The 27718-nt window shown below is 51.8% G+C and overlaps 1 protein-coding gene and 1 long non-coding RNA gene across 7 annotated transcripts; one reads left to right on the plus strand and one right to left on the minus strand.

The window, feature by feature from the left end:
• Positions 1-13332: 13332 nt before the first annotated feature.
• Positions 13333-16369, minus strand: LOC134736614 (uncharacterized). Its single transcript, XR_010120722.1, has 4 exons — positions 16014-16369; positions 15794-15932; positions 13937-14026; positions 13333-13664 (listed from the first exon to the last, which is right to left on the minus strand). It is a non-coding gene; the product is annotated as an uncharacterized lncRNA (long non-coding RNA).
• A 526-nt stretch (positions 16370-16895) lies between these two features.
• Positions 16896-27066, plus strand: PIF1 (PIF1 5'-to-3' DNA helicase). Of its 6 annotated transcripts, none has more exons than XM_055278127.2 (13): positions 16896-17101; positions 18314-18890; positions 20082-20214; positions 20301-20426; positions 21475-21628; positions 21714-21828; positions 21907-22013; positions 23019-23158; positions 23784-23890; positions 24663-24750; positions 24916-25061; positions 25940-26131; positions 26750-27066. In XM_055278127.2, the coding sequence occupies exons 2-13, from the start codon at positions 18333-18335 to the stop codon at positions 27005-27007; spliced, it is 2124 nt and encodes a 707-aa protein (XP_055134102.1). In that variant the 5' UTR covers positions 16896-17101; positions 18314-18332; the 3' UTR covers positions 27008-27066. The 6 variants fall into 6 exon arrangements, with proteins under 6 accessions (XP_055134102.1, XP_055134103.1, XP_063494976.1 ...); XM_055278128.2 differs by having other exon boundaries at positions 17029-17101; positions 26348-27066; XM_055278129.2 differs by having other exon boundaries at positions 17032-17125; positions 26348-27066.
• Positions 27067-27718: the final 652 nt, after the last annotated feature.

The raw sequence follows: 27718 nt of genomic DNA on the forward strand, positions 1-27718 counted from the left end.
TGAGGCTTCCGGGGGCCGGGGCGGGGCCGGGGAGGGGGCGGTGGGGCCGGGGGCCCGGCCCAGGGCGGGAAATGGGTGGGGAGGGGCGGGGCCTGGGTTGGAGACTGGACGGAGGAGCCGGGCGGAGATGCAACTGGAGGAAGAGGGCGGGACGGGGCGGAGAAAGTTTCCTGCACCGGCGGAGGGAGAGGGACTAGGAGGGGGCTGCGGCGAGGGAGGGGAGGGGGCTTCCGGCCCAGAGACTGAGGCGAGGGTGGCGGGAGCGGCGCGCGGGCAGGGCTGGGGTGGGGCGCACAGAGTGAGCGCTGGGGGCGCTGACGGTGGAGCCTTTGAGATCTCCTGAACCAGTGGGCTGGGGTTGCGAGACCGAGCGGAGCTGCCCTGGGCGGCCAGAGATGTGGGCACACAGAGGCTCCTCCTCTTTCCTCCCCGACGCCGGGCAGTGGGCGATGGCCTGGTCTCCCTGGAACCTCTGGGCGGGGCCGGGCCTGGAGCTTGGGTCACTGTCCGGAGGGTGGTGTCACAGGAAGAGCTGGAGCGAGAGTCGGGACTCCGGGGTCCCTTTAGGGGGCGGCCCGCCCCTGGCTCTCAGGGGTCTCCAAGCGCAGTGTTCTCTTGCTCTCCTTGGGCATTGCTCAATCCCTCCGGTATCTGAGGGTCGACCATCCCCCCGATCCCGCGGTGAGCTTGCAGCCCTGACAGCCTTACTGGAGAGTGGGAGTGTAGGGACCAGCAGAGTAAGGATTTTAGTTATACCATGCGCCCTCATTTTACATTGGAGAAACTGAGGCCCAGAGAGAGAAAGTAACTGGCTGCATCGCAGGCTGCAGCACCGCTCACGCCTCACACACACATACTCCCCCTTAGCTCTCCTGGTCAACCCTGTCCCATGCCAAGAAAGGGAAAATTAAATGCATGTGAGATCAATGGTGACCTTCTTCGGCTCTGGCTGCCATAGCAGCGGCTGTGCCAGCGACCAAGCTCCCCTTTCACGGCCTTCTGCCAGCCCTCAGTCTCCCAGGCCACTTCCAGCCCTACATGGAAAAGGGCAACCTGGGGCTCCCAGGCCAAGGGGGAAGGAGAGGCAGGTACACTTCTCCCTCATGCCTAGGCCTGGAATCCTTTATCTAGAGGAATGAAGAAAATTGAGGCTGATATTATCACACTGGTCAAGAAAAAGAAAGAATAGAAAAGAAAAGAAAGAGAGAGGAAGGGAGGAAAGAGAGAGGAAGGCGGGAGGGAAGGAAGGAAAAAAGGAAAGAAAGAAAAGAAAGAGAGAGGAAGGGAGGAAAGAGAGAGGAAGGCGGGAGGGAAGGAAGGAAAAAAGGAAAGAAAGAAAAAAAAGAAAAAGAAGGAAGGAAAGAAAGAAAAAAGAGAGGAAGGAAGGAGAGAGAGAGGAAGGCGGGAGGGAAGGAAGGAAAGAAAAGAAAGCTGGGAGCGGTGGCTCACACTTGTAATCCCAGCACTTTGGGAGGCTGAGGCGGGCTGATCACCTGAGGTCGGGAGTTCGAGACCAACCTGAAGAAACCCCGTCTCTACTAAAAATACAAAATTAGCCAAGCGAGGTGGTGCATCCCTGTAATCCCAGCTACTTGGGAGGCTGAGGCAGGAGAATCTCTTGAACCCGAAAGGTGGAGGTTGCAATGAGCTGAGATCACGCCATTGCACTCCAGCCTGGGCAACAGGAGTGAAACTCTGTCAAAAAAAAAAAAAAAAAGGAGAGAGAGAGAAGGAAGGGAGGGAGGGATGGAAGGAGGGAAAAGAGAGAGAAAGAAAGGAAAGAAAAAGAAAGAGAAAGAGGAAGGAAGGAAGGATGAAGGAAAATTGAGGCTGAGGATCTGAGACAGTCTATATATGTAGCAACCTCTTTCAGCCACCACATGGTTTTATTCTGTCAATCTGCAGAGCTGTGCAGCATTGTACTCCAATGCCCAAGGACTCAGAAGATCTTGTATCTGGAAACTCATGCTCCACCTGCAGCAGACCGGAGACCCTGGGGAAATTCATTTTGTTACACAGAAGCAGCCCTTTATAGGGAGAGAGCAGTGAGGACAGGTCGGTTTTGACATCCAAATAGTTCTGTCATTTTGGGGAATGAGCCATTGAGAACTACTCTGGCCTCAGTTTCCCCATCTAGCTCAAAAAACCCTCTGGCTTTGCCTCTATACTGTGTGCAATCATTCAACACAAATATTTTATTCTCTTTGATGGTCTGTCAGTCCCTACGATAGTGGCTGGGAGATAATGGCAGAGTTCAGGATCCCTGTCCTCTACTGAGGAGAAAGACATGTAAGAAGATGAGAATGCCGAGTGTTAAATGAGAAGATAAATGCACAGAGGAGGGGCGACAGAACCAGGACAAAGGGGTAGGACAGGCATTCTAGGGAAAGGGGACAGCGTGTAAGCAATGGCATGGAGGCATGAACAGCACAGCATGTGTGTGTAGGGTAGCCAGTCTGGAAAAGCAGACAGCTTTGTGCAGAAAGGGCCTTGTAGGTTGTGTGGAGGAGACCACATTTTAACCTCAGCGCAATGGGAAGTCATTGAAGGTTTGGGGGGTGCGGGGGTCTGTTTTGTGTGTGTACCATTGAATCATTCCGCAAAGTGTACTGAGTGCCCCTTAAGTGGGGGTGCTTTCCAAGGCATCCCACAATTATTCACTCAAAAGAATGTAAGGCCCCCTGTTATCTACTCAGTATTCTAAACTCTCCCTGTATCTCATTTAATCCTCACGAAAGTATCCATGAAATAGATACAATTGTTATCCTCATCGAACAGATCAGGAACCTGAGGCTGGAAGAAGTTAGATGACCTGGTTAAGGCCACTTGACTGGATTCAAACCCTGCCTGACTCCACATGCTCCCTACTAAATGACTCCTTTGGGCAGCATCATGTGACCACACCACGCAAGATCTAGGTCCTGCCTTGGAGAGCTGATGAACCAAACCAGTAGGAAGGTAGACAAGTCCTGTTAAGGACACTTAAAAAAATAATAATACGGGTCTTGCTCCGTCACTCAGGCTGGAGTGCAGTGGTGCAATCACAGCTCAGTGCAGTCTCAACCTCCCAGGCTTAAGTAATCCTCCCACCTTGGCCTCCCAAAGTGCTGGGATTACAGGCCTCAGACATGGTACCCAGCCCTGATAAGGACTTTGATGAAAAAGTACATGGTGTGTGGTGAGAGTGGCTCCCAGAGGAGGGGTTGAGTTGTATTCCAGCAGGGTTAGTTGGATGGGGGTGGAGGAAAAGTTCAGGACAAGAGAACATCTCACAAAAGTGAGAACTTGTAGAATATCCTGACTTGTTAGGTGAATTGTAGGCAGTCTTTATGTGGTCATATGTGTCGGGGGCAGGATGGGGAAGGCGAATTCGGTCAGATGCCGCCAAGGAGGCAGCAGGAGCCAGAGCACTAAAGGCCTTGAGTGCTGACCTAAGGGATTGAAATCCCTCCTGCAAGTAGCAGGGGGCTACGGAAGCTTGAAGCAAGGTATGACACAATCTCATTTTCATCTTACAAGCTCATTTTCATGACTGCAATATGGGCAAGAAAGACAGGGTAGTCCATTGAGTAGGAGATTATTCCAGAAATCCAAGTTGGATGTAATGCAACTTGCTGAACCACTGAACCAGAGCAGTGGTTAAGAAGATGTGGAGGAGGCCGGGCGCGGTGGCTCAAGCTTATAATCCCAGCACTTTGGGAGGCCAAGGCGGGCGGATCACGAGGTCAGGAGATCGAGACCATCCTGGCTAACACGGTGAAACCCCGTCTCTGCTAAAAATATAAAAAAATTAGCCGGGCGTGGTGGCGGGCACCTGTAGTCCCACCTACTCGGAGAGGCTGTGGCAGGAGAATGGCGTGAACCCGGGAGGCGGAGCTTGCAGTGAGCTGAGATCCTGCCACTGCACTCCAGCCTGGGTGACAGAGCGAGACTCCGTCTCAAAAAAAAAAAAAAAAAAAGAAGATGTGGAGGATAGATTCAAGAGCTAGAAAAGAGATAGAGGGATCAGAACTTGGAGTGGTTTCTTTATTCATTGATTCATCCATTCAAAAAATACCTGTTGTGGCTGGGTGTGGTGGCTCACACCTATAATCCCAGCAATTTGGGAGGCTGAGGCAGGTGGATCACCTGAGGTCAGGAGTTCAAGACCAGCCTGGCCAAGATGGTGAAACCCCGTCTCTACTACAAATACAAAAATTAGCCAGGCATGGTGGCAGGCGCCTGTAATCCCAGCTACTTGGGAGGCTGAGGCAGAGAACTGCTTGAACCCGGGAGGTGGAGGTTGCAAGGAGCCGAGATCGCACCACTGCACTCCAGCCTGGGCGACAGAGTGAGATTCCGTCTAAAAAAAAAAAAAATAGAAACTGGGGGAGCCCATTTTTAGATATGGTATGTGTGGTGGGGGAAGCCTTTCTGAAGAGTGGATATTTCAGCTGAGACCTAAACGATGACAAAAAAGACAGCCACACAAAGAGGTGGGGAGGAAGGGGGAGGGCATTTCCTGCAAAGGAAAGAGCAAGTGCAAAGACTCTGGCACAAGAAAGGGCTTTGGGTATTATGAAACATCAAGGAGGCCAGTGTGACAGAAGCTTAGTGAGCAAGGGAGAGCAGTAGGCTTGAGGTCACAGTGCACAGAAGGGGAATTGACTTCAGGCTATGGTAAGGACTGTGGGTTTTATTCTAAGATGAATAGTCTTAGAGAGACATTGAGGGCTTTTAACTACACCAGCTGCAAAATCTGATTTATATGTCTTAAAAGACCCTACCTGGCCAGGCGCGGTGGCTCACGCTTGTAATCCCAGCACTTTGGGAGGCCGAGGCGGGTGGATCACGAGGTCAGGAGATTGAGACCATGGTGAAACCCCGTCTCTACTAAAAATACAAAAAAAAATTAGCTGGGCGTGGTGGTGGGCACCTGTAGTCCCAGCTACTGGAGAGGCTGAGGCAGGAGAATGGCGTGAACCCGGGAGGCGGAGCTTGCAGTGAGCTGAGATTGTGCCACTGCACTCCAGCCTGGGCGACAGAGCAAGACTCCATCTCAAAAAAAAAAAAAAAAAAAAAACCCTACCTTCCAACCTGGGCAACTTAGTGAGCCTCTATCTCTACAAAAAAAAAATTTAAATAAATTAGCCAGGCATGGTGCTGCACACCTTTTAGTCCCAGCTATTTATGAGGCTGAGGCAGGAGGATCGCTTAAGGCCAGGAGTCGGAGACTGCAGTGAGCTACAACAATTGCCAGCCTGGGTGACAGAGCAAGACCTTGTTAAAAAAAAAAAAAGAGGTCTGGCACGGTGACTCACACCTGTAATCCCAGCACTTTGGGAGGCCGAGGTAGACGGATCACCTGAGGTCGGGAGTTCGAGGCCAGCCTGCCCAACATGGAGAAACCCCATCTCTACTAAAAATACAAAATTAGCCGGGCGTGGTGGCGCATGCTTGTAATCCCAGCTACTCGGGAGGCTGAGGCAGGAGAATTGCTTGAACCCAGGAGGCGGAGGTTGTGGTGAGCCGAGATTGCACCATTGCACTCCAGCCTGGGCAACAAGAGCAAAACTCTGTCTCAAAAAAAAAAGAAAGAAAATAAAGAAGACAAGAAACATTGGGTTTCAATGGTGGATTGGATGTGGCAGTTGAAGAAGCAAATCAGGGATATGGTGTGGGTTTTTAAATTGAGCCCAAAATGGTGGTGCCATTTACTGAGATGATAAAGACAGGAGGAAAACAGGCGTATATGGTACTGGGGAAGGAGATTAAAACCTCTGTTTTGGAGAAAGTGAATCTGACATGCCTATTGGCACCCATGTGGAAATCTCAGGAAGACAAATGGAGCTATTGTTTGGTGTTCTGGGAAGAAGGACAGGCTGGAGATAGAATATTGGGAATCATCATGTAGTTGATAATTGAGTCACCAAAGAAGGAAGGAAAGAGGGAGGGAGGGAGAGATAGAGGGAGGGAACGAAGGAAGGAAGGAAGGAAGGAAGAAAGGAAGGAAGGAGGGAGGGAGGGAGGAACAGAGAGAAGGAAGGGAGGGAGGATCAGTGAGAGGTCTAATGAGGAAGAGGTGTTAGCAAAGGAGATTAACATGGAGCAGCCAGTAGACAGGAAGAAACGAGGGGAGTGTGAAGTCGTGGAAGTTAAGAGAGGATCAGCTGTATGAGAGGTTCAACAAAGTGACTGTCCGCTGCCCGGTGATGACAGTGCAAGGTGCCCTCCTGCTCTGGAAACTGGAAGACAATAAAATAAATACCGTTTCCCGTTCAGCTCCTCTACAGACTGTCCTTGTAAGCTTCGGGCTGCAAAAAGCAGGAGGGCAAAAAGCTTGGAGAGAAAGGATCCTAAAGTGGAAGGGACGGGGCCTTTTGAGTAGTATCACATGAGATAATGCCAAAAATGCATTTTGTAACCCCCTCTGTGCTAATGTCATTGTAGCTGTTATTAATGAGCCAGGGACTGAACTGAGACCTCTCAATGAGAGCGAGCAGATAAGACGTGTGGAAGGATATTCCGAGGAGGAAATTTCAAAATGAAGAAAACCCTTTCCTCTTGAGATCTTGCCTCCAAACCAGGCTTTGGGTTGGGCGAGGAGATCCGAGAGCAGCGTTGCACCTCAAACCAGACTGACCTCACGGCGGCAGCAGGGAGCAGAGTGCCAGGCGGATGCCCAGAACCGCCTGAAGCCGAAGGGGAGGAAGTACAGCCCCAGGAGGTAGGGCTCCCTCTGGCCTCGCCTCCCTACGCCGCGGGCCAATCAGGATGCAGCTGGTAGGAACACGGCGCGTGGAGCGGGGAGGAGCGAAGACCCGAGGACCTTTAATCCACCACCAGGCGGTGTCTAGTTACACGTTCGATACCTTTCCGTTCAGAGACTTTGTTGCTCAGACAAAAACGTGTGGGGGGAGTACAACCACTTTGGAGAAAGATATGGCAGTTTCATGTAAAACTAAATATACAACTACTCTATGACCCAGAATTTCTCACCTAGGTATTTATTCAAAATAAATTAAAACATAAATCCAGGCCGGGCGCGGTGGCTCACGCCCGTAATCCTAGCACTTGGGGAGGCCGAGGCGGGTGGATCACTTGTAAGGAGCTCGAGACCTGTCTGGGCGACATGGCGAAACCCCGTTTCTACTAAAAATACAAAAAATTAGCAGGGCGTGGTGGCAGGCGCCTGTAGTCCCACCTACTCCGGAGGCTGAGGCACGAGAATGGCGTGAGCCCGGGAGGCGAAGGTTGCAGTGGGCCGAGATCGCGCCACTGCACTCCAGCCTGGGCGACAGAGCAAGACTCCGTCTCAAATTAAAACACATCCAGCCAGGCTCACGCCTGTAATTCCAACACTTTGGGAAGCCGAGGCGGGCGGATCACCTGAGGTCAGGAGTTCGAGGCCAGTCTGACCAAAACGGTGAAACCCCGTCTCTACTAAAAATATAAAAAATTAGCCGGGCGTGGTGGCACGTGCCTGTAGTCCCAGCTACTCAGGAGGCTGAGGCAGATGAATCGCTTGAACCTGGAAGGCAGAGGTTGCAGTGGGCCAAGATCACACCACTGCACTCCAGCCTGGGCAAGAGAGCGAGACTCCGTCTCAAAAAAAAAAAAAAAAAAAGATGCTAGAACAAGCTAAACTAATCCATGGTTAAAAATAAAATCAGAACAGAGGTTGTCTAAGGACTGAGAGTGGGGATTGACTGAGAAGGGGCACAAAGGAAGTTTCTAGGTGATGATAATGTTCTTACAATTTCATGCAGTGAAGGAGACTGTCCCCTATCCGTGCTATCCAATGTAATAGCCACTAACCACATGTGGCAATTGAGCACTGGATTTGAGTTTCACTTAATTTTAATTGATTTAAGTTTAAATTAAAATAGCCACATGTGGCTAGTGGCCACTGTATTGGACAGCACAGCTGTAAATCCTGATAGGGGTTTGGGCTACACAGGTATATTAATTTGCAAAGGTCCTCTAATGATACCCCTAAGATTTGTGTGTTTCACTGTATGTGAAGTTTACATTAAACATGTAAACATGGTCGGGCGTGGTGGCTCACGCCTATAATCCTAGCACTTTGGGAGGCCAAGGCGGGTGGTTTGGTTGAGCTCAGGAGTTTGAGACCAGCCTGTGCAGCATAGTGAGACCTCGTCTCTACAAAAAATACAAAAGTTAGCTGGGCATGGTGGTGTGCGCCTGTAATCCCAGCTACTTGGGAGGCTGAGGTGGGAGGCTGGCTTGAGCCCAGGAGGCAGAGGTTGCAGTGAGTGAAGATCTTGCCACTGCACTCCAGCCTGTGCAACAGAGCCAGACCCTGTCTCAAAAAAAAAAAAGGCCAGGCACGGTGACTAACGCCTGTACGCCTGTAATCCCAGCACTTTGGGAGGCCGACGCGGGTGGATCACAAGGTCAGGAGTTCAAAACCAGCCTGGCCAACATGGTGAAACCGCGTCTCTACTAAAAATACAAAAATTAGCTGGGCGTGGTGGCAGGCGCCTGTAATCCCAGCTACTTGGGAGGCCAAGGCAGTAGATTGGTTTGAACCCGGGAGGTGGAGGTTGCAGTGAGCCGAGATCACGCCATTGCACTCCAGTCTGGGCGACAGGGCAAGACTCTGTCTCAAAAAAAAAAAAAGTAAACATAGCCAGGCATGCACCTGTTGCCCCAGTGACTAGACAGGCTGAGCCCAGAGGGTCACTTGAGCCCAAGTATTTGAGTCCAGCCTGGCAGCAGAGTGAGACTCTGTCTCTAAAAAGATTTTTAAATGTAATTCATTATTATTTTTTTATGAGACAGTCTTGCTCTGTTGCCCAGGCTGGAGTGCAATGGTGTGATCACAGCTCACTGCAGCATTGACCTCCTGGGTTCAAGTCATCCTCTAGCCTCAGCCTCCCAAGTAGCTGGGACCATAGGCATGTGCAACCATGTCCAGCTATTTTTTTTTTTTTAAATTTTTGTAGAGATGGAGGTCTCACCTGGATGCCCAGGCTGGTCAGTAACTCCTGGGCTCAAGTGCCTTGACCTGCCTTGACCTCCCAAAGTGCTGGGATTACTGGCATGAGCTACAACACCTGGCCTTTTTAATTTTAGAAATTAAAAAAAAAAGCTGAGCTCAGTGGCTAATGCCTGTATTCTCAGCACTTTGGGAGGTCGAGGCGGCCAGATCACCTGAGGTCAAGAGTTCAAGACCAGCCTAGCCAACAGGGTGAAACCCAGTCTCTACTAAAAATACAAGGGCTGGGTGCAGTGGCTCACGCCTATAATCCCAGCACTTTGGGAGGCCGAGGCAGGTGGATCACGAGATCAGGAGATGGAGACCATCCTGGCTAACACAGTGAAACCCTATCTCTACTAAAAATACAAAAAATTAGCTAGGCAAAGTGGCGGGCGCTTATAGTCCCAGCTACTCGGGAGGCTGAGGCAGGAGAATGGCATGAACCTGGGAGGTGGAGCTTGCAGTGAACCGAGATTGTGTCACTGCACTCCAGCTTGGGTGACAGAGCAAGACTCCGTCTCAAAAAAAAAAAAAAAAAAAAAAAAAAGAGCAAAACTCTGTCTCAAACAAAAACAAAAACAAATTTTTTTTTTTTTTTTTTTTTTGAGATGAAGTCTGGTTCTGTCACCCAAGCTGGAGTTCAGTGGCCAGATCTCAGCTCACTGCATCCTCCGCCTCTGGGATTCAAGCGATTTTTCTGCCTCAGCCTCCTGAGTAGCTGGAATTACAGGTACATGCCACCACGCCTGGCTAATTTTTGTATTTTTAGTACAGACAGGATTTCACCATATTGGCCAGGCTGGTCTCGAACTCCTGACCTCGTGATCCGCCGGCCTCGGCCTCCCAAAGTGCTGGGATTACAGGTGTGAGCCGCCGTGCAGGACATGAACAAAAAATTTTTTTAAAAAGATAAACATGGCTGGGCATGGTGGCTCACGCCTGTAATCCCAGCACTTTCAGAGGCCGAGGCGGGTGGATCATTTGTAAGGAGCTCAAGACCACAGTGAAACCCCGTCTCTACTAAAAATACAAAAAAATCAGCCGGGCGTGGTGTCGGGCGCCTGCAGTCCCAGCTACTCTGGAGGCTGAGGCAAGAGAATGGTGTGAACCCGGGAGGTGGAGCTTGCAGTGAGCTGAGATCGCGCCACTGCACTCCAGCCTGGGTGACAGAGGGAGACTCTATCTCAAAAAAAAAAAAAAGATAAACATAAACTCTGGTTAATGCTATGCATGCTAAAGTGTTAGAAGTGAAATATACTCATCTCTGTAACTTTGAAGTACATAACAAAGAGATGGGTAGATGTATGGATGTGATAAAACAAATACTGCAAAATACTGTAGATTGGTGATGAATATATCAGTGTTCACTGTACAATTCGTTCGATCTTTCTGTATATGCTTGGATTTTTGTTTGTTTGTTTTAGTTTTTGTTTTTTTTTGAGACAGAATCTCGCTCTGTCACCAGGCTGGAGGGCAGTGGTGTGATCTCAACTCACTGCAACCTTCACTTCCCAGGTTCAAGCGATTCTCCTGCCTCAGCCTCCCAGGTAGCTGGGACTACAGGTGTGCACCACCACGCCCAGCTAATTTTTGTGTTTTTAGTAGAGACGGGTTTTTACCATGTTGACCAGGATGGTCTCCATCTCTTGACCTCACCATCTGCCACCTTGGCCTCCCGAAGTGCTAGGATTACAGGCGTAAGCCACCGTGCCTGGCCTGGATATTTTCATAATAAAATGAGAAAACTAAGGTGTGAGAGGAAGTAGGAATGATGAGTTACTGGCTAATAGATGAAGTTTCATTTTTTTCTTCTCTTTGAGATGGAGTCTCGCTCCATCACCTAGGCTGGAGTGCAGTGGCGTGATCTCAACTCACTGCAACCTCCACCTCCCGGGTTCAGGCCATTCTCCTGTCTCAGCCTCCCGAGTAGTTGGGACTACAGGCACCTGCCACCACGCCTGGCTAATTTTTGTATTTTTAGTAGAGATGGGGGTTTCACTTTGTTGGTCAGGCTGGCCTCGAACTCCTGACCTCAGGTAATCCGCCCACCTTGGGCTCCCCAAGTGCTGAGATTACAGGCGTGAGCTACCACGCCTGGACTGGATGAAGCTTCTACGTGAAATAATGAAAACATTCAAAAATAAATTGTGGGGGAAAGTGAAAAAATAAATAAATAAATTGTGGCCAGGTGCGGTGGCTCATGCTTGTAATCCCAACACTTTGGGAGGCTGAGGCAGGTGGATCGCCTGAAGTCGGGAGATCGAGACCAGCCTGGCCAGCATAGTGAAACCCCGTCTCTACTAAAAATACAAAAATTAGCCAGGTGTGGTGGCAGGTGCGTGTAGTCCCAGCTACTCGGGAAGCTGAGGCAGGAGAATCACTTGAACCCAGGAGGCGGGGGTTGCAGTGAGCTGAGATCGTGCCATTGTACTCCAGCCTGGGCAGCAGAGTGAGACTCTGTCTCAAAATAAATAAATAAATTAATTAAATAAATAAATTGTGGTGATGGCTATACATTTGGAATGTACTTAATGCCATGAATTATACACTTAAAAATAATTAAAATGATAAATGTCGTGTATATTTTTCCACAATTTTTTTAAAAAAGTTTGAAAACCAAGGCCGGGCGCGGTGGCTCACGCCTGTAATCCCAGCACTTTGGGAGGCAGAGGGCAGAGGCGGGCAGATCACGAGGTCAGGAAATCGAGACCATCCTGGCTAACACGGTGAAACCCCGTCTCTACTAAAAATACAAAAAATTAGCCGGGCGTGGTGGCGGGCGCCTGTAGTCCCAGCTGCTCGGGAGGCTGAGGCAGGAGAATGGCATGAACCCGGAAGGCAGAGCTTGCAGTGAGCCAAGACTGTGCCAGTGCACTCCAGCCTGGGTGACAGAGCGAGACTCCATCTCAAAAAAAAAAGTTTGAAAGCCAAAACAAAAAAAAACATATTAAGAGAAAATCCGTTGGGACATTCTGATGCCTTCTTTTGAAGCGGTCTGGGGTATTGCACACAGAAACAGGGTAAGGGATTTGGCTTCCCCTGTATGTAAGTGCGCTAGGCCCATTGTAAGCAGAGGGCAGCGGAAAGAAAGAACACGGGCTTTGGAAACAGACCCGGGTTCATAATCCCAGCTCTTTCATTTTCTCTCTATGTGACTGTATTTGTTTCTTATTGCTATGGCAACTATAACAAATTATCATACATTGAGTGGCATAAAACAACAAAAATTTATTATCTTGTCATTCTGGAAGCCAAGAGTCTGAAATGTGTCCTGCTGTGCTAAAATCAAAAGCTGTTTTCCTTCTGGAGACTCCAGGAGAGAATCCATTTCCCTGCCCTTTCCAGCTTCTAGAGGCCTCCTGCCTTCCTTGGTTTAGTCTGTGACCCTTGCCTCCGTCCTCAAAGCCAGCAGTAACATCTTCACGTCTCTCTTTCTCTCTCTCTCTCAACTCTACTTCCTTTGTCATATCTTCTCTGACTCCTGTTTCCTTCTTTCCCCTGTGATTACATTGGGTCACTCATATAATCCAGAATAACATCTTCATCTCAAAAAACTTAATCATGACCGGGCGTGGTGGCTCACGCCTGTAATCCCAGCCCTTTGGGAGGCCAAGGTGGGCAGATCACTTGAGGTAGGAGTTCAAGACCAGCCTGACCAACATGGAGAAACCCCATCTCTGCTAAAAATACAAAATTAGCCAGGTGTGGTGGCGCATGCCTGTAATCCCAGCTACTAGGGAGGCTGAGGCAGGAGAATTGCTTGAACCTGGGAGGTGGAGGTTGTAGTGAGCTGAGATCGTGCCATTGCACTCCAGCCTGGGCAACAAGAGTGAAACTCTGTCTCAAAAAAAAAACAAACAACAAAAAAAACTTAATCATATCTGCAAAGTCCCTTTTGCCAATGTAAGATAATATTCACAAATTCTGGGGACTTGAACATGGACATTTTGGGGAAGGGGGTCATTATTCTGCCTAGCATAATAACCTTGAAAAATTTTCCCTTTTTTTTTTTTTTGAGACAGAGTCTCACTCTGTCCCCCAGGCTGGAGTGCAGTGGTGCGATCCTGGCTCACTGCAACCTCTGTCTCCTGGGTTCAAGCAATTCTCCTGCCTCAGCCTCCCGAGTAGCTGGGATTACAGGTGCCTGCCACCACACCCAGCTAATTTTTGTATTTTTAGTAAAGATGGGGTTTCACCATCTTGGCCAGGCTGGTCTCGAGCTCCTGACCTCATGATCCACCCGCCTCAGCTTCCCAAAGTTGTGGGATTACAGACGTGAGCCACCACACCCAGCCGAAAATTCTTCTTAACCTACTCATTTACTCATACACAATGACACGACACTGATATTCAATATATGTCAAGACAACACTGAAGAAGAAAAATATCTCTCAAGATTTCTTTCCAGTCAGGTATGGTGGCACACGCCTGTAATCTCAGCACTCTGGGAGGTTGAGGCTGGCAGATCTCTTGAGACCAGGAGTTCGAGACCAGCTTGGGCAACATGGCGAGACCCTAGTCTCTATAAAATATACAAAAATTTGCTAGGTGTGATGGTAGTCACCTGTAGTTCCAACTACTTGGGAGGCTGAGATGGGAGGATCACTTGAGCAGGAAGGTCAAGGCTGCAGTGAGTTATGATTGTGCCACTGTACTCCAACCTGGGTGGCAGAGTGACAACCTGTCTCGAAAAAAAAAAAAAGATTTCTAACAGCTTTATGGAGATATAATTCACATACCATACACTTTAAGCATTCAAAGCATTCGATTCAATGGTTTTCAGTATAGTCACGGGGTTGTGCAACTATCACCAATCAATTTTAGAATATTTTTATCTTTCTCCCATTTTGAGAAAAAGAGGCTTGAAACATTATGGAAACCTGCTTAGGGTAGCATCCACTGGAAAGGCATTGCAGTGGCTGTTAGTAGCTGAGATTCCAGTCCAGATTATACCTTTCATGAAGCTAGGCCAGTCACCTTGAGGCAGAAGAATAGGGTCTGGAGGCAGGGAACCGAAGACTGTTTCACGCCAACTTCCTAGAACTAAATTAAAAGGAAAATCCGGCTGGGCACAGTGGCTCACACCTGTAATCCCATCATTTTGGGAAGCCGAGGCGGGCAGATCACAAGGTCAAGAGATTGATACCATCCAGGCCAACATGGTGAAACTTGTCTCTACTAAATATACAAAAATTAGTTGGGCATGGTGGCATGCACCTGTAGTCCTAGCTACTTGGGAGGCTGAGGCAGGAGAATCACTTGAATGGGGGAGGCAGAGGTTGCAGTGAGCCAAGATAGCGCCACTGCACTCCAGCCTGGCAACAGATAGAGACTCCATCTCAAAAAAAAAAAAAAAAAGAAGAAAAAAGAAAACCCTGGCCAGGCATGGTGGCTCACACCTGTAATCCCAGCACTTTGGGAGGCCGAGGTAGGCGGATCACGAAGTCAGGAGTTCGAGACCAGCCTGGCCAATATGGTGAAACCCCATCTCTACCAAATATACAAAAATTAAATGGGGATGGTGGCACGCACCTGTAGTCCCAGCTACTTGGGAAGCTGAGGCAGAAGAATCGCTTGAACCCAGGAGGCAGAAGTTGCAGTGAGCCGAGATCCTGCCACTGCACTCCGGCCTGGGCAACAGAGCGCAGAGCGAGACTCTGTCTCCCCTCACCCAAAAAAAAAAAAAGGAAAACTCTAACTTTCCACGCATAAGTAAGGACAAAAGGACCAAAGACTACTCCCTTTGACCTTTCCCTCATGGCAGATGGGAGATTGGCAGATGGGAAATTGGCAGATGGGAGATTGGCTGTCCGCAACAAATCATATGAGTGTGGATCCAGTCTTCGTTTGCAACTTTGTAACTTCACTATGGCCTCTGAATGGTTGCTGTCTGCAACCAATCAGACTGATTATCGCTACCACTTCAGATACATGAAGTAAGCATAAAGTTGCCAATGGGAAACTTCTAGGGGGTATTTGAACCCAAGAAAATTCTGTATCTCAGGTCCCCTCCCACACTGTGGAGTGTACTTTCATTTTTGTTGTTGTTGTTTGTTTTGAGACAAGTTCTCGCTCTGTCGCCTAGGCTGGAGTGCAGCGGCACGATCCAGGCTCACTGCAACTTCTGCCTCCTGGATTCAAGTGATTCTCATGCCTCAGCCTCCCAAGCAGCTGGGATTACAGATGCCCACCACGACACCCGGCAATTTTTGTATTTTTAGTAGAGACAGGGTTTCACCATGTTGGTCAGGGTGGTCTGGAACTGCTGACCTCAAGTGATCCCCCCACTTCGGCCTCCCAAAGTGCTGGGATTACAGGCGTGAGCCACCGCGCCTAGCCGCACTTTCGTTTTCAAAAAAATCCCTGCTTTTGTTCTTTTGTTGCTTCATTCTTTCTTTGCTTTGATGGGCATTTTGTCCAATTCTTTGTTCAAAACGCCAAGAACCTGGACAACTTTCAGTCACCACCCTCTGCCGCTAACAGACTGGGAGCAGTGTGGTGTAGTAGCTAAGCCCCATGGAGTGATTAAGCGAGCAGGTAATCTAGGTTCAATGTTTGGTTTTGCTCTCTATATCAGCTATGTGACCTTCAGTAAAATCTCTGGAAGCCTTGCTTTTTTCTCATTTGAAAAATGAGGTCCGGGCGCGGTGGCTCATGCCTGTAATCCCAGGACTTTGGGAGGCCACGGTGGGTGGATCTTTTGACCTCTGGAGTTCGAGATCAGCCTGGGAAACATGGTGACATCCCGTCTTTACGAAAAAATATATATATATATAAGTTGGTCGGGTGTGCGTCTGTAGTTCCAGCTACCTGGGGGGCTGAGGCGGGAGGATCACCAGAGCCCAGGAGGCAGAGGTTGCAGTGAGCCACGATCACGCCACGGCAGAGGTTGCAGTGAGCAGAGATTGCGCCACTGCACTCCACTACAGCCTGGGTGACAGAGTGAGCCCTAGGAAGGAAAAAGGAAAGGAAAGGGCAACTTAATCCATGGTAGTTATCATTATCTGTAAAATGAGGTAGCCAGACTCACCTGTAAGGTCCTTTCCAGCTATGTAATTCCAAGCTTCAATGAGATAATAAAGATGAATGAAAGTAAATTCTTGGCCGGGCGCGGTGGTTCACGCTTGTAATCCCAGCACCTTGGGAGGCCGAGGCGGGCGGATCACGAGGTCAGGATATCGAGACCACGGTGAAACCCCGTCTCTACTAAAAATACAAAAAATTAGCCGGGCGTGGTGGCGGGCGCCTGTAGTCCCAGCTACTCGGAGAGGCTGAGGCAGGAGAATGGCGTGAACCCGGGAGGCGGAGCTTGCAGTGAGCCGAGATCGCGCCACTGCACTCCAACCTGGGTGACAGAGCGAGACTCCGTCTCAAAAAAAAAAAAAAAAAAAAAAGTAAATTCTTTCAGCATCCTGTGCAAGAAGAGGGATAAAATTTCCCTGAAGACAGAGACTCTACTCGCTTCCGCTGTACCCTCTGGCACGTGGCACAGGTCTCAGAGTTTCTCACTCATGGGCCTCAGCTGGGTGACAGAGCCAAAGCGTAAAATGTCCCTTACAAAGGCAGAGAAGGATGTAGGGTTGGGGGCGGGGGAGGGATTGGGCAGGCCTTGGGGTGGTCTGCCCAGAACTGGACAATGGTACTGTGAGTGTAAACAGGGGTGTGAGGGACCAAAGGCAGATCTTCCCCAAGGCTAAGCCCAGCCTCTGTGTGCGGGCTAGAGGGGAGAGGGAGTGTGCTGGGAGGATGGTTCTGAAAATAAATCTTCGGAGTCGCGTAGGGTTTTCAGACCCGACACCACGCGCCGCCGGGGGGCTGCCGCGGCCGCGGTTGCGGCCTCCTCCCACCATGCCCAGCTGTCCACTGGATTTGGTATGCTCGGCCACCTCCATAAACCTCCTTCCTCTAGCAGGCAATTGGTACAGCCCAAGCTCCTGGAGTAGAGAGGCAAAGAAAGACACGCCCATTGTTACGCCCCTACCTCTGAGTGGCTGGAGAATTTAAAGATCCAGTCGGTGATTGGGTGATTTTCTGCCTCTAGCATTTGAAAAATTTCTAGTTTCGGAGCTTCGCCACAGGCCGGCTACGATCTGCTTGTTCATCTGAGTGTCGGCACAAGTGAGTGTCTGCCCGAACCCAGAGGTGGGGAGCAAAGAGCCTGATTTATCTAGCGGTTTCCGGCGGGAGGGTGCAGACAAGTGGGTCAGCCTAAGGGAGTATGGATTCTAGGGTCCCAGGGTCCCCTGCGATTTCCCTAGCCGAATATCTTCCACCTCGTCCCCACCTTGGTGGTGGGAAGCGCGAGGGCACACACTGACTTTGACTACTAGCCGCTGTGGCTTATAAAGGGCAAGTGAGTTTCCCTCTTTCAGCCTGTTTCCACGTCTGTACACGGGGAATAGTGAGACCTGCCCGCTGCATATAAGCCAGTGAATGTACCTGCAAGGCAGAAGGCGCTTATTACACGGCAGCCCTCTTTGCATCTCCCCACGGGCGATTCTCCTGCTTCCTGGGGAGAGGACTCTGAGGATTCCTGTGCTGGCCCTGGGTCTTGGGGAAGGAGGATTCTTCCTGCGCAGGGACCCCCATTCTAGTGAGGTCCTTGCAGGACACCTGAGGCTCCCTAATCCTGGGTGCCCATCCGCCGCTCTGGAAATTGTTGTGTAGCAGGGTGTGTGTGTATGTGTGTGGGTATATAAAAATTGTATATATTGTTGTGTGTATATATATAGAGAGAAATTGTATATATAGAAATGGAAATTATGTAGCAGGGTGCGTGTGTGTATATATATATGTGTATATATACACACACACATATATATACTGTATGCATATGTATGTATTTATATGTATGTATTTTTTTTTTAAATTAGAGGGTGTCGCTATGTTGCCCAGGATGGCTTCGAGTTCCTGGGCTCAAGCGATCTTCCTTCCTCAGCCTCCCAAAGTGCTGGAATTACAGGCGCCCGCCACCACGCCCGGCTATTTTTTGTATTTTTAGTAGAGACGAGGTTTCACCGTGTTGGCCAGGCTGGTCTCAGAACTCCTAACCTCAGGTGATCCGCCCACTTTAGCCTCCCAAAGTGCTGGGATTACAAGCGTGAGCCACCGCGCCCGGCCCAGGGTACATTCTAAGGGTGGATTTTCGGTTAGCCCAAAGCCCTTTCTCCGTCTCTGTGACCTCCTTGTGTTACCAGTGACAGTCCTCGTGATCCTGTGTAGCCTTGACCCTGCTCCCTGTCACGTCCTTTATAGCACTCATTACGTCCCCTGTAGCACCCATTACGTCTCACGAATCCTCATGACCCCTGTGCTCCGGTGTCTTCGCAGACCTGCAGAGGCGGTGGCGATGCTCTCGGGCATACAGGCGGCAGCAGGGGAATACGAGGACTCGGAGCTGCGGTGCCGCGTGGCTGTGGAGGAGCTGAGCCCGGGCGGGCAGCCGCGAAGGCGCCAGGCCCTGCGCACCGCGGAGCTGAGCCTGGGTCGCAACGAGCGCCGCGAGTTGATGCTGCGGCTGCAAGCTCCAGGGCCCGCGGGGAGGCCGCGCTGCTTCCCTCTGCGCGCCGCGCGCCTCTTCACGCGTTTCGCCGAGGCCGGGCGCAGCACCCTGCGAGTCCCCGCCCACGGCGCCCCCGGGGCCGGCGCAGTACAGCTGCTGCTCTCGGACTGCCCCCCAGACCGCCTGCGCCGCTTCCTGCGCACATTGCGCCTCAAGCTGGCTGCGGCCCCGGGTCCCGGGCCGGCCTCCGCCCGAGCGCAGCTGCTGGGCCCGCGGCCCCGCGACTTCGTCACCATCAGCCCTGTGCAGCCCGAGGAGCGGCGGCTCGGGGCGGCTACCCGGGTTCCGGACACCACGCTGGTGAAGCGGCCTGCGGAGCCCCAGGCTGGGGCCGAGCCTAGCACAGTGAGGACGGGAAAAAGGGGACACCTTTAGGAGTAGATGTGCCATTCTTAAAGATGGCAGAGACCTAGAGACCCAAGTTTGGGGGGAAGCCGGTGTGGGTATTTGAGGGCGCTGCTGGTTATCTCAGATACCCATCTGACATCTGAGTATGACAGGAGTGTGGGAATTGTGCCTGTGGTTGTTAAAGTGTAATCCCTGAGACGGAGTAAGTGAAAACAGGAAATGGGACCTGGCTACATTAAAAGAGAAAGCAGAGGCCGGGCATGGTGGCTCACGCCTGTAACCCCAGCACTTTGGGAGGCTAAAGTGGGCGGATCACCTGAGGTTAGGAGTTCTGAGGCCAACCTGGCCAACATGGTGAAACCTCATCTCTACTAAAAATACAAAAAGTAGCCAGGTGCAGTGGCGGGCGCCTGTAATCCCAGCTACTTGGAAGGCTGAGGCAGGAGAATAGCTTGAACCTGGGAGGCAGAGGTTGCAGTGAGCCTAGATCGCTCCACTGCACTCCAGCCTGGGTGACAGAGCAAGACTCTTCCTCAAAAAAAAAAAAGAGAGCAAGAGAGAAAGAAGAGAAGGAGGCTTGCAAAGGACTACAGAAAGAATGCTGGGAGAGGGTAATAGGCCCAGAGGAGAGGAGCTTATGGAGAGAATGAAGTGGTCATTCTTGTCCTGGGCAGCCAACAGTTGAAGCAGATGAGGGGAGCAAAGTCTGGTGGGTTTGACAACTTTTGTGGGCTGGGGCAGGTGAATCATAGCCCACCAGGGTTCGACACTAAGTTGGCGAGAGGACAGAGACAGAACAAGAAGGGGCCCTGGCTAGGCAGGGTTTTGCTTGGGTGTTTTGAGGTGAGAAACAGGTTTGTGATAGGAAGAGAAACTTAGGTGACAGGAAAGAAACTTAGGTGACAGGATGAGAAGGGTTAGGGAACCCAGGGGAAGGAGCTGAGCGAGGGTCTGGACCACACTGGGGTGGTCTGCCCAGGACTGGACAATGGGGGTCTTCAGGGCACAAGGAGAGATCGGGACCCCAATAGTTGCTGGCAAGCTCTCCAGGCAAACCCAAGAGCTCCAAGGAATGAAGGCAGCAGAGGACAAAGGGTTACCAGGCCCAGCATTGCACGTGGGCCAAGAAGGGTGGGGGCAATGCCTAGTGGGTGGGAGGATGCTCTGAGATAGCTCTGTTCCCCCCAGGAAGCCCCAAGGTGGCCCCTGCCTGTGAAGAGGCTGAGCTTACCCTCCACCAAGCCACAGCTTTCTGAGGAACAGGCTGCTGTGCTGAGGGCCGTCCTGAAAGGCCAGAGCATCTTCTTCACTGGGAGTGCAGGTAGTGGGGGCAGAGAGGAGGTAGGGGGACAGTGGTGGGGTGGGATAGAGGAACAGGGAGACCTGTCTAACTTTGCCCCTGTCCAGGAACAGGGAAGTCATATCTGCTGAAACGAATCCTGGGCTCACTGCCCCCCACAGGCACTGTGGCCACTGCCAGCACTGGGGTGGCAGCCTGCCACATCGGGGGCACCACCCTCCATGCCTTTGCAGGTAAGTAGGAACCCGTAGGACTTGAGCTAAGAGCAAGCCCAGCTTCTGGGAAGGGAGAGGGGGAGGTCTGCATAAAGAGGGGGTTTTGGGGGCTGGGTGCGGTGACTCACTCATGTAATCTCAAAACTTTAGGAGGCCAAGGTGGGTGGATCGCTTGAGCCCAAGAGTTTGAGACCAGCCTGGCCAACACAGTGAGACCCTGTCTCCACAAAATTTAAAAATTAGCGGCCGAAGGCCAGGCGCGGTGGCTCACGCTTGTAATCCCAGCACTTTGGGAGGCCAAGGCGGGCGGATCAGGAGGTCAGGAGATCGAGACCACGGTGAAACCCTGTCTCTACTAAAAATACAAAAAATTAGCCGGGCGTGGTGGCAGGCGCCTGTAGTCCCAGCTACTCGGAGAGGCTGAGGCAGGAAAATGGTGTGAACCCGGGAGGCGGAGCTTGCAGTGAGCCGAGATCGCACCACTGCACTACAGCCTGGGCGACAGAGCGAGACTCCGTCTCAAAAAAAAAAAAAAAAAAAAAAAAAAAAAAATTAGCGGCCGGGCGCAGTGGCTCACGCCTGTAATCACAGCACTCTGGGAGGCCGAGGCGGGCGGATCACAAGGTCAGGAGATCAAGACCATCCTGGCTAACACGGTGAAACCCCGTCTCTACTAAAAATACAAAAAAATTAGCCGGGCATGGTGGCAAGCGCCTGTAGTCCCAGCTACTCCGGAGGCTGAGGCAGGAGAATAGCGTGAACCCGGGAGGCAGAGCATGCAGTGAGCCGAGATCATGCCACTGTACTCGAGCCTGGGTGACACAGTGAGACTCCATCTCAAAACAAAACAAAAATTAGCTGAGCATGGTGGTGTGTGCCTGTAGTCCCAGCTACTATGGAGGTTGAGGTGGGAGGATTGCTTGAGCCCATGAGGCCAAGGTTACAGTGAGCCAAGATCGTGCCACTGCACTTCAGCCTGGGCGACAGAAAGAGACCTTCTCTCAAAAAAAAAAAAAAAAAAGAGAGGCTTTGGGTATTAGCCCAGGCTGAATAGTGTCACTCACAGGCATCGGCTCAGGCCAGGCTCCTCTAGCCCAGTGTGTGGCCCTGGCCCAAAGGCCAGGCGTGCGGCAGGGCTGGCTGAACTGCCAGCGGTTGGTCATTGACGAGATCTCAATGGTGGAGGCAGACCTGTTTGACAAACTGGAGGCCGTGGCCAGGTCAGTATGTTCAGAGGGCAGCAGGTGAGAACTGGGACCTGGTGGTCTTTCGTGTGCCCCTAAAGCACCTCACGCTCCTCTCCAGAGCTGTCCGGCAGCAGAACAAGCCATTCGGAGGGATCCAGCTCATTATCTGTGGGGACTTTCTGCAGCTGCCACCTGTGACCAAGGGCTCCCAGCCCCCACGGTTCTGCTTCCAGGTACTACTCACCTCCTAGCTCTGCTCTCCTTGGGGGTCTGCTCTGCTCCTTGACCCACCCCCACCCTGCCCCCACCAGGCCAAGAGCTGGAAGAGGTGTGTGTCAGTGACCCTGGAGCTGACCAAGGTGTGGAGGCAGGCAGACCAGACCTTCATCTCTCTACTGCAGGCCGTGAGGCTGGGCAGGTGAGCTCTGCTGGATGGGGAAGGGGCGATGGGATGAGGATCCAGGCATGGGCCACAGTGGAACACAGGGAGGGACCCAGGAAAGGGGGAGAATGGTTACCCTCAGGAGCAAGCACTCCATGCAGGAAGAGAAGCCTTGGGCAGGGTACTGGGCAACTCAGGATGGATTGTAGTCAAGACTGTCATGGCACCATAGGAGATGGTCGCTCTGTGAGTGCTGGGACCCAGCCTCCCTCAGGGTTGGGTCTCCATCACCTAGCACAAGGCCTGGCATAAAGTAGGTGTCAGGGGCTGGGCATCGTGGCTCACGCCTGTAATCCCAGCACTTTGGGAGGCCGAGGCAGGCGGATCACGAGGTCAGGAGTTTGAGACCAGCCTGGCTAACCTGGTGAAACCCAGTCTCTACTAAAAATACAAAAATTAGCTGGGCGTGGTGGCACGCACCTGTAGTCCCAGCTACTTGGGAGGCTGAGGCAGGAGAATCGCTTAAACCCGGGAGGTGGAGGTTGCAGTGAGCCAAGATCACGCCACTGCACTGCAGCCTGGTGACAGAGCGAGACTCCGTCTCAAAAAAAAAGAAAAAAAAAACAAAAAAGAAACATAAGGTAGATTTTTCACCCAAGGTAGCAGGCAAGCGGATAGAAGATTGTACCCTGGAGGCCAGTCTGAGCCCTGCAAATCTCCAGCCTGTGCTCACTCATCATAGCCAACTTCCTCAGGAGCATTATGGAGTGGGAGCGTAGCCAGCTCTGACCTGGGGCAGCACAGGGAAGGGTGCCCACCTGTGATCAAAGCTCAGTACCCTGCCCCTGCTTATTCCCCATGTTTGGGGTCCAAATTTGGAAGGGACAGGTTGGCCAGCTTGAGGGGGCAGTAACTCTTCCCTGGTGCCCTCTTCCAGTCCCAAGGCCTGACCCATGGCCTGCTGCTTGAGCCATCCTGCCCATGTTCCCCACCTTCCCTGCTGCACAGGTGGGCTCTGCCCTGACAGTCCAGCCCCAACAGGTGTTCAGATGAGGTGACCCGCCAGCTCCAGGCCACAGCTTCCCACAAGGTGGGGCGAGATGGGATTGTGGCCACGAGGCTCTGCACCCACCAGGATGATGTGGCCCTCACCAACGAGAGGCGGCTTCAGGAGTTGCCAGGTGAGCAGGGAGCCTGGGCTGGGCAAGACCAGCTGGGAAGGGTTATAAGCAGGTGTGGCCCCCAGGCAACATGGGCCTCTGGGTCCTAGGCCCCCAACCTCTGTAGCCATAAAGGCCCTCATATTTGCAAATGCAACTGTGACTTTGAGAGGTGTGATGAACTAAATTCCACAGCCCACCAGGCCTGCGCTGCCTCTACTCCCTACCCTCGTGCTCTGGTCTAATAGTGTTTTTTGGAGGCTGGGTGCAGTGGGTCACGCCTGTAATCCCAGCACTTTGGGAAGCCAAGGCAGGCAGATCGCCTGAAGCCAGGAGTTCGAGACCAGCCTGCCCAACATGGCAAAACCCCGTCTCTACTAAAAATACAAAAAAAATTAGCCAGGCGTGGTAGTGGGCACCTGTAATCCCAGCTATTCGGGAGGCTGCGGTAGGAGAATCACTTGAACCTGGCAGGCAGAAGTTGCAGTGAGCCGAGATCGCGCCATTGCACTCCAGCCTGGGCAACAGAGCGAAACTCCGTCAAAAAATAAAATAAAAATAAATAAAAATTTTAAAAAGTCTTTTTTGGGATACTGAGTCACAAGTCAGTGATTTGTGATCTGTTTGCTCAACTCTTTTTCTCCAGGTAAGGTACACAGATTTGAGGCTATGGACAGCAACCCTGACCTGGCCAGTACCCTGGATGCCCAGTGTCCTGTTAGCCAGCTCCTTCAACTAAAGCTGGGGGCTCAGGTGAGTGGGAAGCGGGGCCTAGCCCCTGGGAGCTTGGGCTGTCCCGCATGGGCCTTGCTGATCCCTACCCCTCTGCCCAGGCCACTCTGCAGCCAGTGGGCCCAGCTTTGACCACACTGAAAACCTCCCTGCCTCCTGTTCGCACCCACCTTCCCATCTTAAGCTTTCTACTGTTTTTCTCTTCCTACACCAAGAGGTCCTCCAAGCAGTGTTGTTTTGGGCAAATTTCTTTCCCTTGCTGAAGCTCTGTCCCCTCATCCCTAAAAATGGGGAATGAAATACCTACCCCACAGAGCTGTCTTCTGTAGTATACTTTATAAATGGGAGACAGTCCTGATTCCTCCCCCAATGTTGGGGGTGGGCAGAAGATTTTCCTTAGGGCACCCAAGGAGAAAATGCAGGCACAGTGTATCTGAGGGGGGTGGCAGGACCTAGAGGCCATCCGTCAAGATCTGTGGTCCACAGATGTACCTATAACCGAGCCAATCATTTTCAAAGCCCTGTGATAGAGGTTGCCTTGTTGATCCCTTACCACCTCCTTCTGGGGCAAATTGAGCAAATATTATTCCTCTTTGACATAAAGAAAAATTGGGACTGAGGAAGATAAGGCAACTTGCCCCAGGGGTCACAGGCAGCCAGTGGCAGAGCTAAGGATTGGGATTCAGTGTCCCCATGACAGCTCCCTGCCCTCAGCCTCTGAGAACAGCAATGGCTAAGCTAAGACCAGGCATGGGTAAAGGGGCTGCTGTCCATTCCTCTCTCTCCCTTGCAGGTGATGCTGGTGAAAAACTTATCGGTGTCTCGGGGCCTGGTGAATGGCGCCCGAGGGGTGGTAGTCGGGTTCGAGGCAGAAGGGAGAGGTAAGTGTTGAGAGGAGGTGGCAGTCCTGCTACGGGGCTTTGCAGCATGGCCCCAGGAATGGTGGGGGGAGAAAAAGACTAGGAAGGAAAGCTCCAGAGGCCCCTGCTCCTCACCTCAGAGCCCTGAAACAGAGCTAAAGTTGGGCTGCTCCATGCCCTCCTTAGGGCTACCCCAGGTGCGGTTCCTGTGTGGAGTCACTGAGGTCATCCGCGCTGACCGCTGGACGGTGCAGGCCACCGGGAGCCAGCTCCTCAGTCGGCAGCAGCTGCCCCTCCAGCTGGCCTGGGCGATGTCCATCCACAAGAGCCAAGTGAGCACTGGTGTGGGGGGCGGGGACAGGGCGGGCAGAGGGAGGTCAGGCATGTTGGGGTCTATGTGTCTTTTTTTTTTTTTTGAGACGGAGTCTTGCTCTGTCGCCCAGGCTGGAGTGCAGTGGCGCGATCCTGGCTCACTGCAACCTCCACCTCCCAGGTTCTAGAGATTCTCCTGCCTCAGCCTCCAGAGTAGCTGGGACTACAGGTGCCCGCCACCACGCCTGGCTAATTTTTTGTATTTTTAGTAAAGACTGGGTTTTGCCGTGTTGGCCAGGCTGGTCTCGAACTCCTGACCTCAGGTGATCTGCCCGTCTTGGACTCCCAAAGTGCTGAGATTATAGGCGTGAGCCACCACACCCAGCCCAGAATAAACTTTTCTTTGGTGAATTTCCAAGCCCACCTCCTCTCCCTTTCCTGGATACATTCACTTCCCCTCTGCCATCTCCTGCCCCACCATTTTCTAAGCCACCACTAGATACGTTAAATCGTATAAATTGTATACAACCATTGTATAAAGTATAGATATAATGAATAATCCTATTTTGCACAGAAAGAAACCAGAGCTCAGAGAAGTTAAGGAACATGTCCCATGTCACACAGTAGTGAGTGGCAGCCTGGATTCAGCTCCACGCCTATCTGACCCAGAGCCTGAGTGCTTTCCTTTCACTCCATCCCTCAACTCTTACCTGGATCTGTCTCCTGGTCCCCCTCCTACTCAGACAGCCACCTGCTGTCATGCTGTCCCTCTGTCTAGAGACTCTCTGGACTGGATGAGGAGATTCAGGGGCAGTAGCAGGGCTGGTAAAGGGTCAGGCTCTTTGGGGCAAGGGACTTCAGGCTGAGCTGGCTCCATCTCTGTCCCTGCATCCCCCAGGGCATGACCCTGGATTGTGTGGAGATTTCTCTGGGCCGTGTGTTTGCCAGTGGCCAGGCCTATGTGGCCCTTTCCCGGGCCCGCAGCTTGCAGGGCCTACGTGTGCTGGACTTTGACCCTATGGCGGTTCGCTGTGACCCCCGTGTGCTGCACTTCTATGCCACCCTGCGGCGGGGCAGGGGCCTCAGTCTGGTGAGAGGGAGTCATCTAGTGGTGGGCTGTGGCCATGGGCAGGGTGGGAGCTAGGACAGAGGGAGGGCCGGCCCAGTGGGACCTGCGGTGGGGGCAGAAAAGCTCTCTGCTGGCTCCTTTGGGGGTGAGAGCAAGAGGAAAGAGATGCTGGCCCCCAGGTTATGGCCCAGGGGAACAGCACAAACCCATGACTGGGCTTCTCTGGCTCTGATCCAGGAGTCCCCAGATGATGATGAGGCAGCCTCAGACCAGGAGAACGTGGACCCAAACCTCTGAGCCTCACCCACAAAGAGAAGACAAAGGGTGGCCTCCCTGTCCTCCTGCTCCCTAGTGGCCCAGGGCCCCAAGGAATAACTGGAGTAGGCGGGCAGTGTCCCCTTCTGTATTTTTCAGGGACTCTCAGCCTCCTGGCAGGGTTAAAGGGAGAGTACTTTAAACCCACATACCAGCTGTGCTTCAGTTTCTCTCACTTTGCCCTGGGTCAGCTGCTTTAGGGTCAGAAGTAACCCTTTCTGTGCCAGTTGAGAATGAGCCTGTGTGGTAGCTGGTGTCAGAGGACAAAGCTCTCTGCAAGGGCTGGACACAGAGCTGCAAAGTCCTGAACATCCCTCCTTTCAGGCTGCAGAAGGGAGAGGCAATGAAGACAGGTGCTCCGGAAGCAGCATTAGGGCTCTTGGAGGGGACTGGGGGGGACTCAGACTGGGTACAGCCTCCAAACAGAGAATGGAACTTAGGTGTGTCTCTACAGCTAGGCCCAGCCTAGCCCAGCCCAGAACAAACACCCTTCAGAGCCTAACTGAAGAACATAAGCTGCAAAATGTGCACCCATATTTTAAGCTGCTTTTTCAGGGGATAAATAGTGTTGGGGACATTTGAAATGGATGTTCTCAGGTTGTATTTATTTTGGATAAATAAACTAGAGAATTGTGTAAAAACTGTGCCTCCTGCCTCCTCTCTCTCCCTCTCACTTGTGCACGTGCACACACGTGTTTGTTTAGGCCACAGTGGCTGAGATCACACCCTTCTGTGAGATGGTCTTAGTATCACTGGTCGTTTGAAAAGCTGAGTTATCTGATGTTGGTGACGAGCAATAAAATGACATTGTCACCGGGCATGGTGGCTCACGCCTGTAATCCCAAAACTTTGGGAGGCCGAGGCGGGTGGATCACCAGAGATCGGGAGTTCGAGACCAGCCGGACTAACATGGAGAAACCCCGTCTCTACTAAAAATACAAAATTAGCCAGGCATGATGGTGCATGCCTGTAATCCCAGCTACTCAGGAGGCTGAGGCAGGAGAATCGCTTGAACCCGGGAGGTGGGGAAGTGGAGGTTGCAGTGAGCTGAGATTGCGCCATTGCACTGCAGCCTGGGCAACAAGAGCGAAACTCTGTCTCAAAAAAAAAAAAGAAATGACATTGTCATTTGGTGAAGATGAGTTACCATCACCCAATAGTCAAACATACTAGAGAATTCACGTGGTGGGAAACAAACAGGCCTGCTATATGTTGCTGCATTTGCTAGGAGCCTCAGTTGAAATTTCTCAGTTTGAGCCTTGATGGTCTCCCCAGCTTGAACCTGATCACCAA

This window comes from Symphalangus syndactylus, chromosome 5, assembly GCF_028878055.3.
Source record: "Symphalangus syndactylus isolate Jambi chromosome 5, NHGRI_mSymSyn1-v2.1_pri, whole genome shotgun sequence".
Lineage (NCBI taxonomy): Eukaryota > Metazoa > Chordata > Mammalia > Primates > Hylobatidae > Symphalangus > Symphalangus syndactylus.

What these genes read in the sequence shown, in the direction of transcription:
- PIF1 (XM_055278127.2), top strand. Translation starts at nt 18,333, where the DNA reads ATGCTCTCGGGCATACAGGCGGCAGCAGGGGAATACGAGGACTCGGAG. An exon ending in CCCCACGGTTCTGCTTCCAG is followed by an intron (nt 21,829 to 21,906) that starts GTACTACTCACC and finishes TGCCCCCACCAG; the next exon opens with GCCAAGAGCTGGAAGAGGTG. An exon ending in GCGGCTTCAGGAGTTGCCAG is followed by an intron (nt 23,159 to 23,783) that starts GTGAGCAGGGAG and finishes CTTTTTCTCCAG; the next exon opens with GTAAGGTACACAGATTTGAG.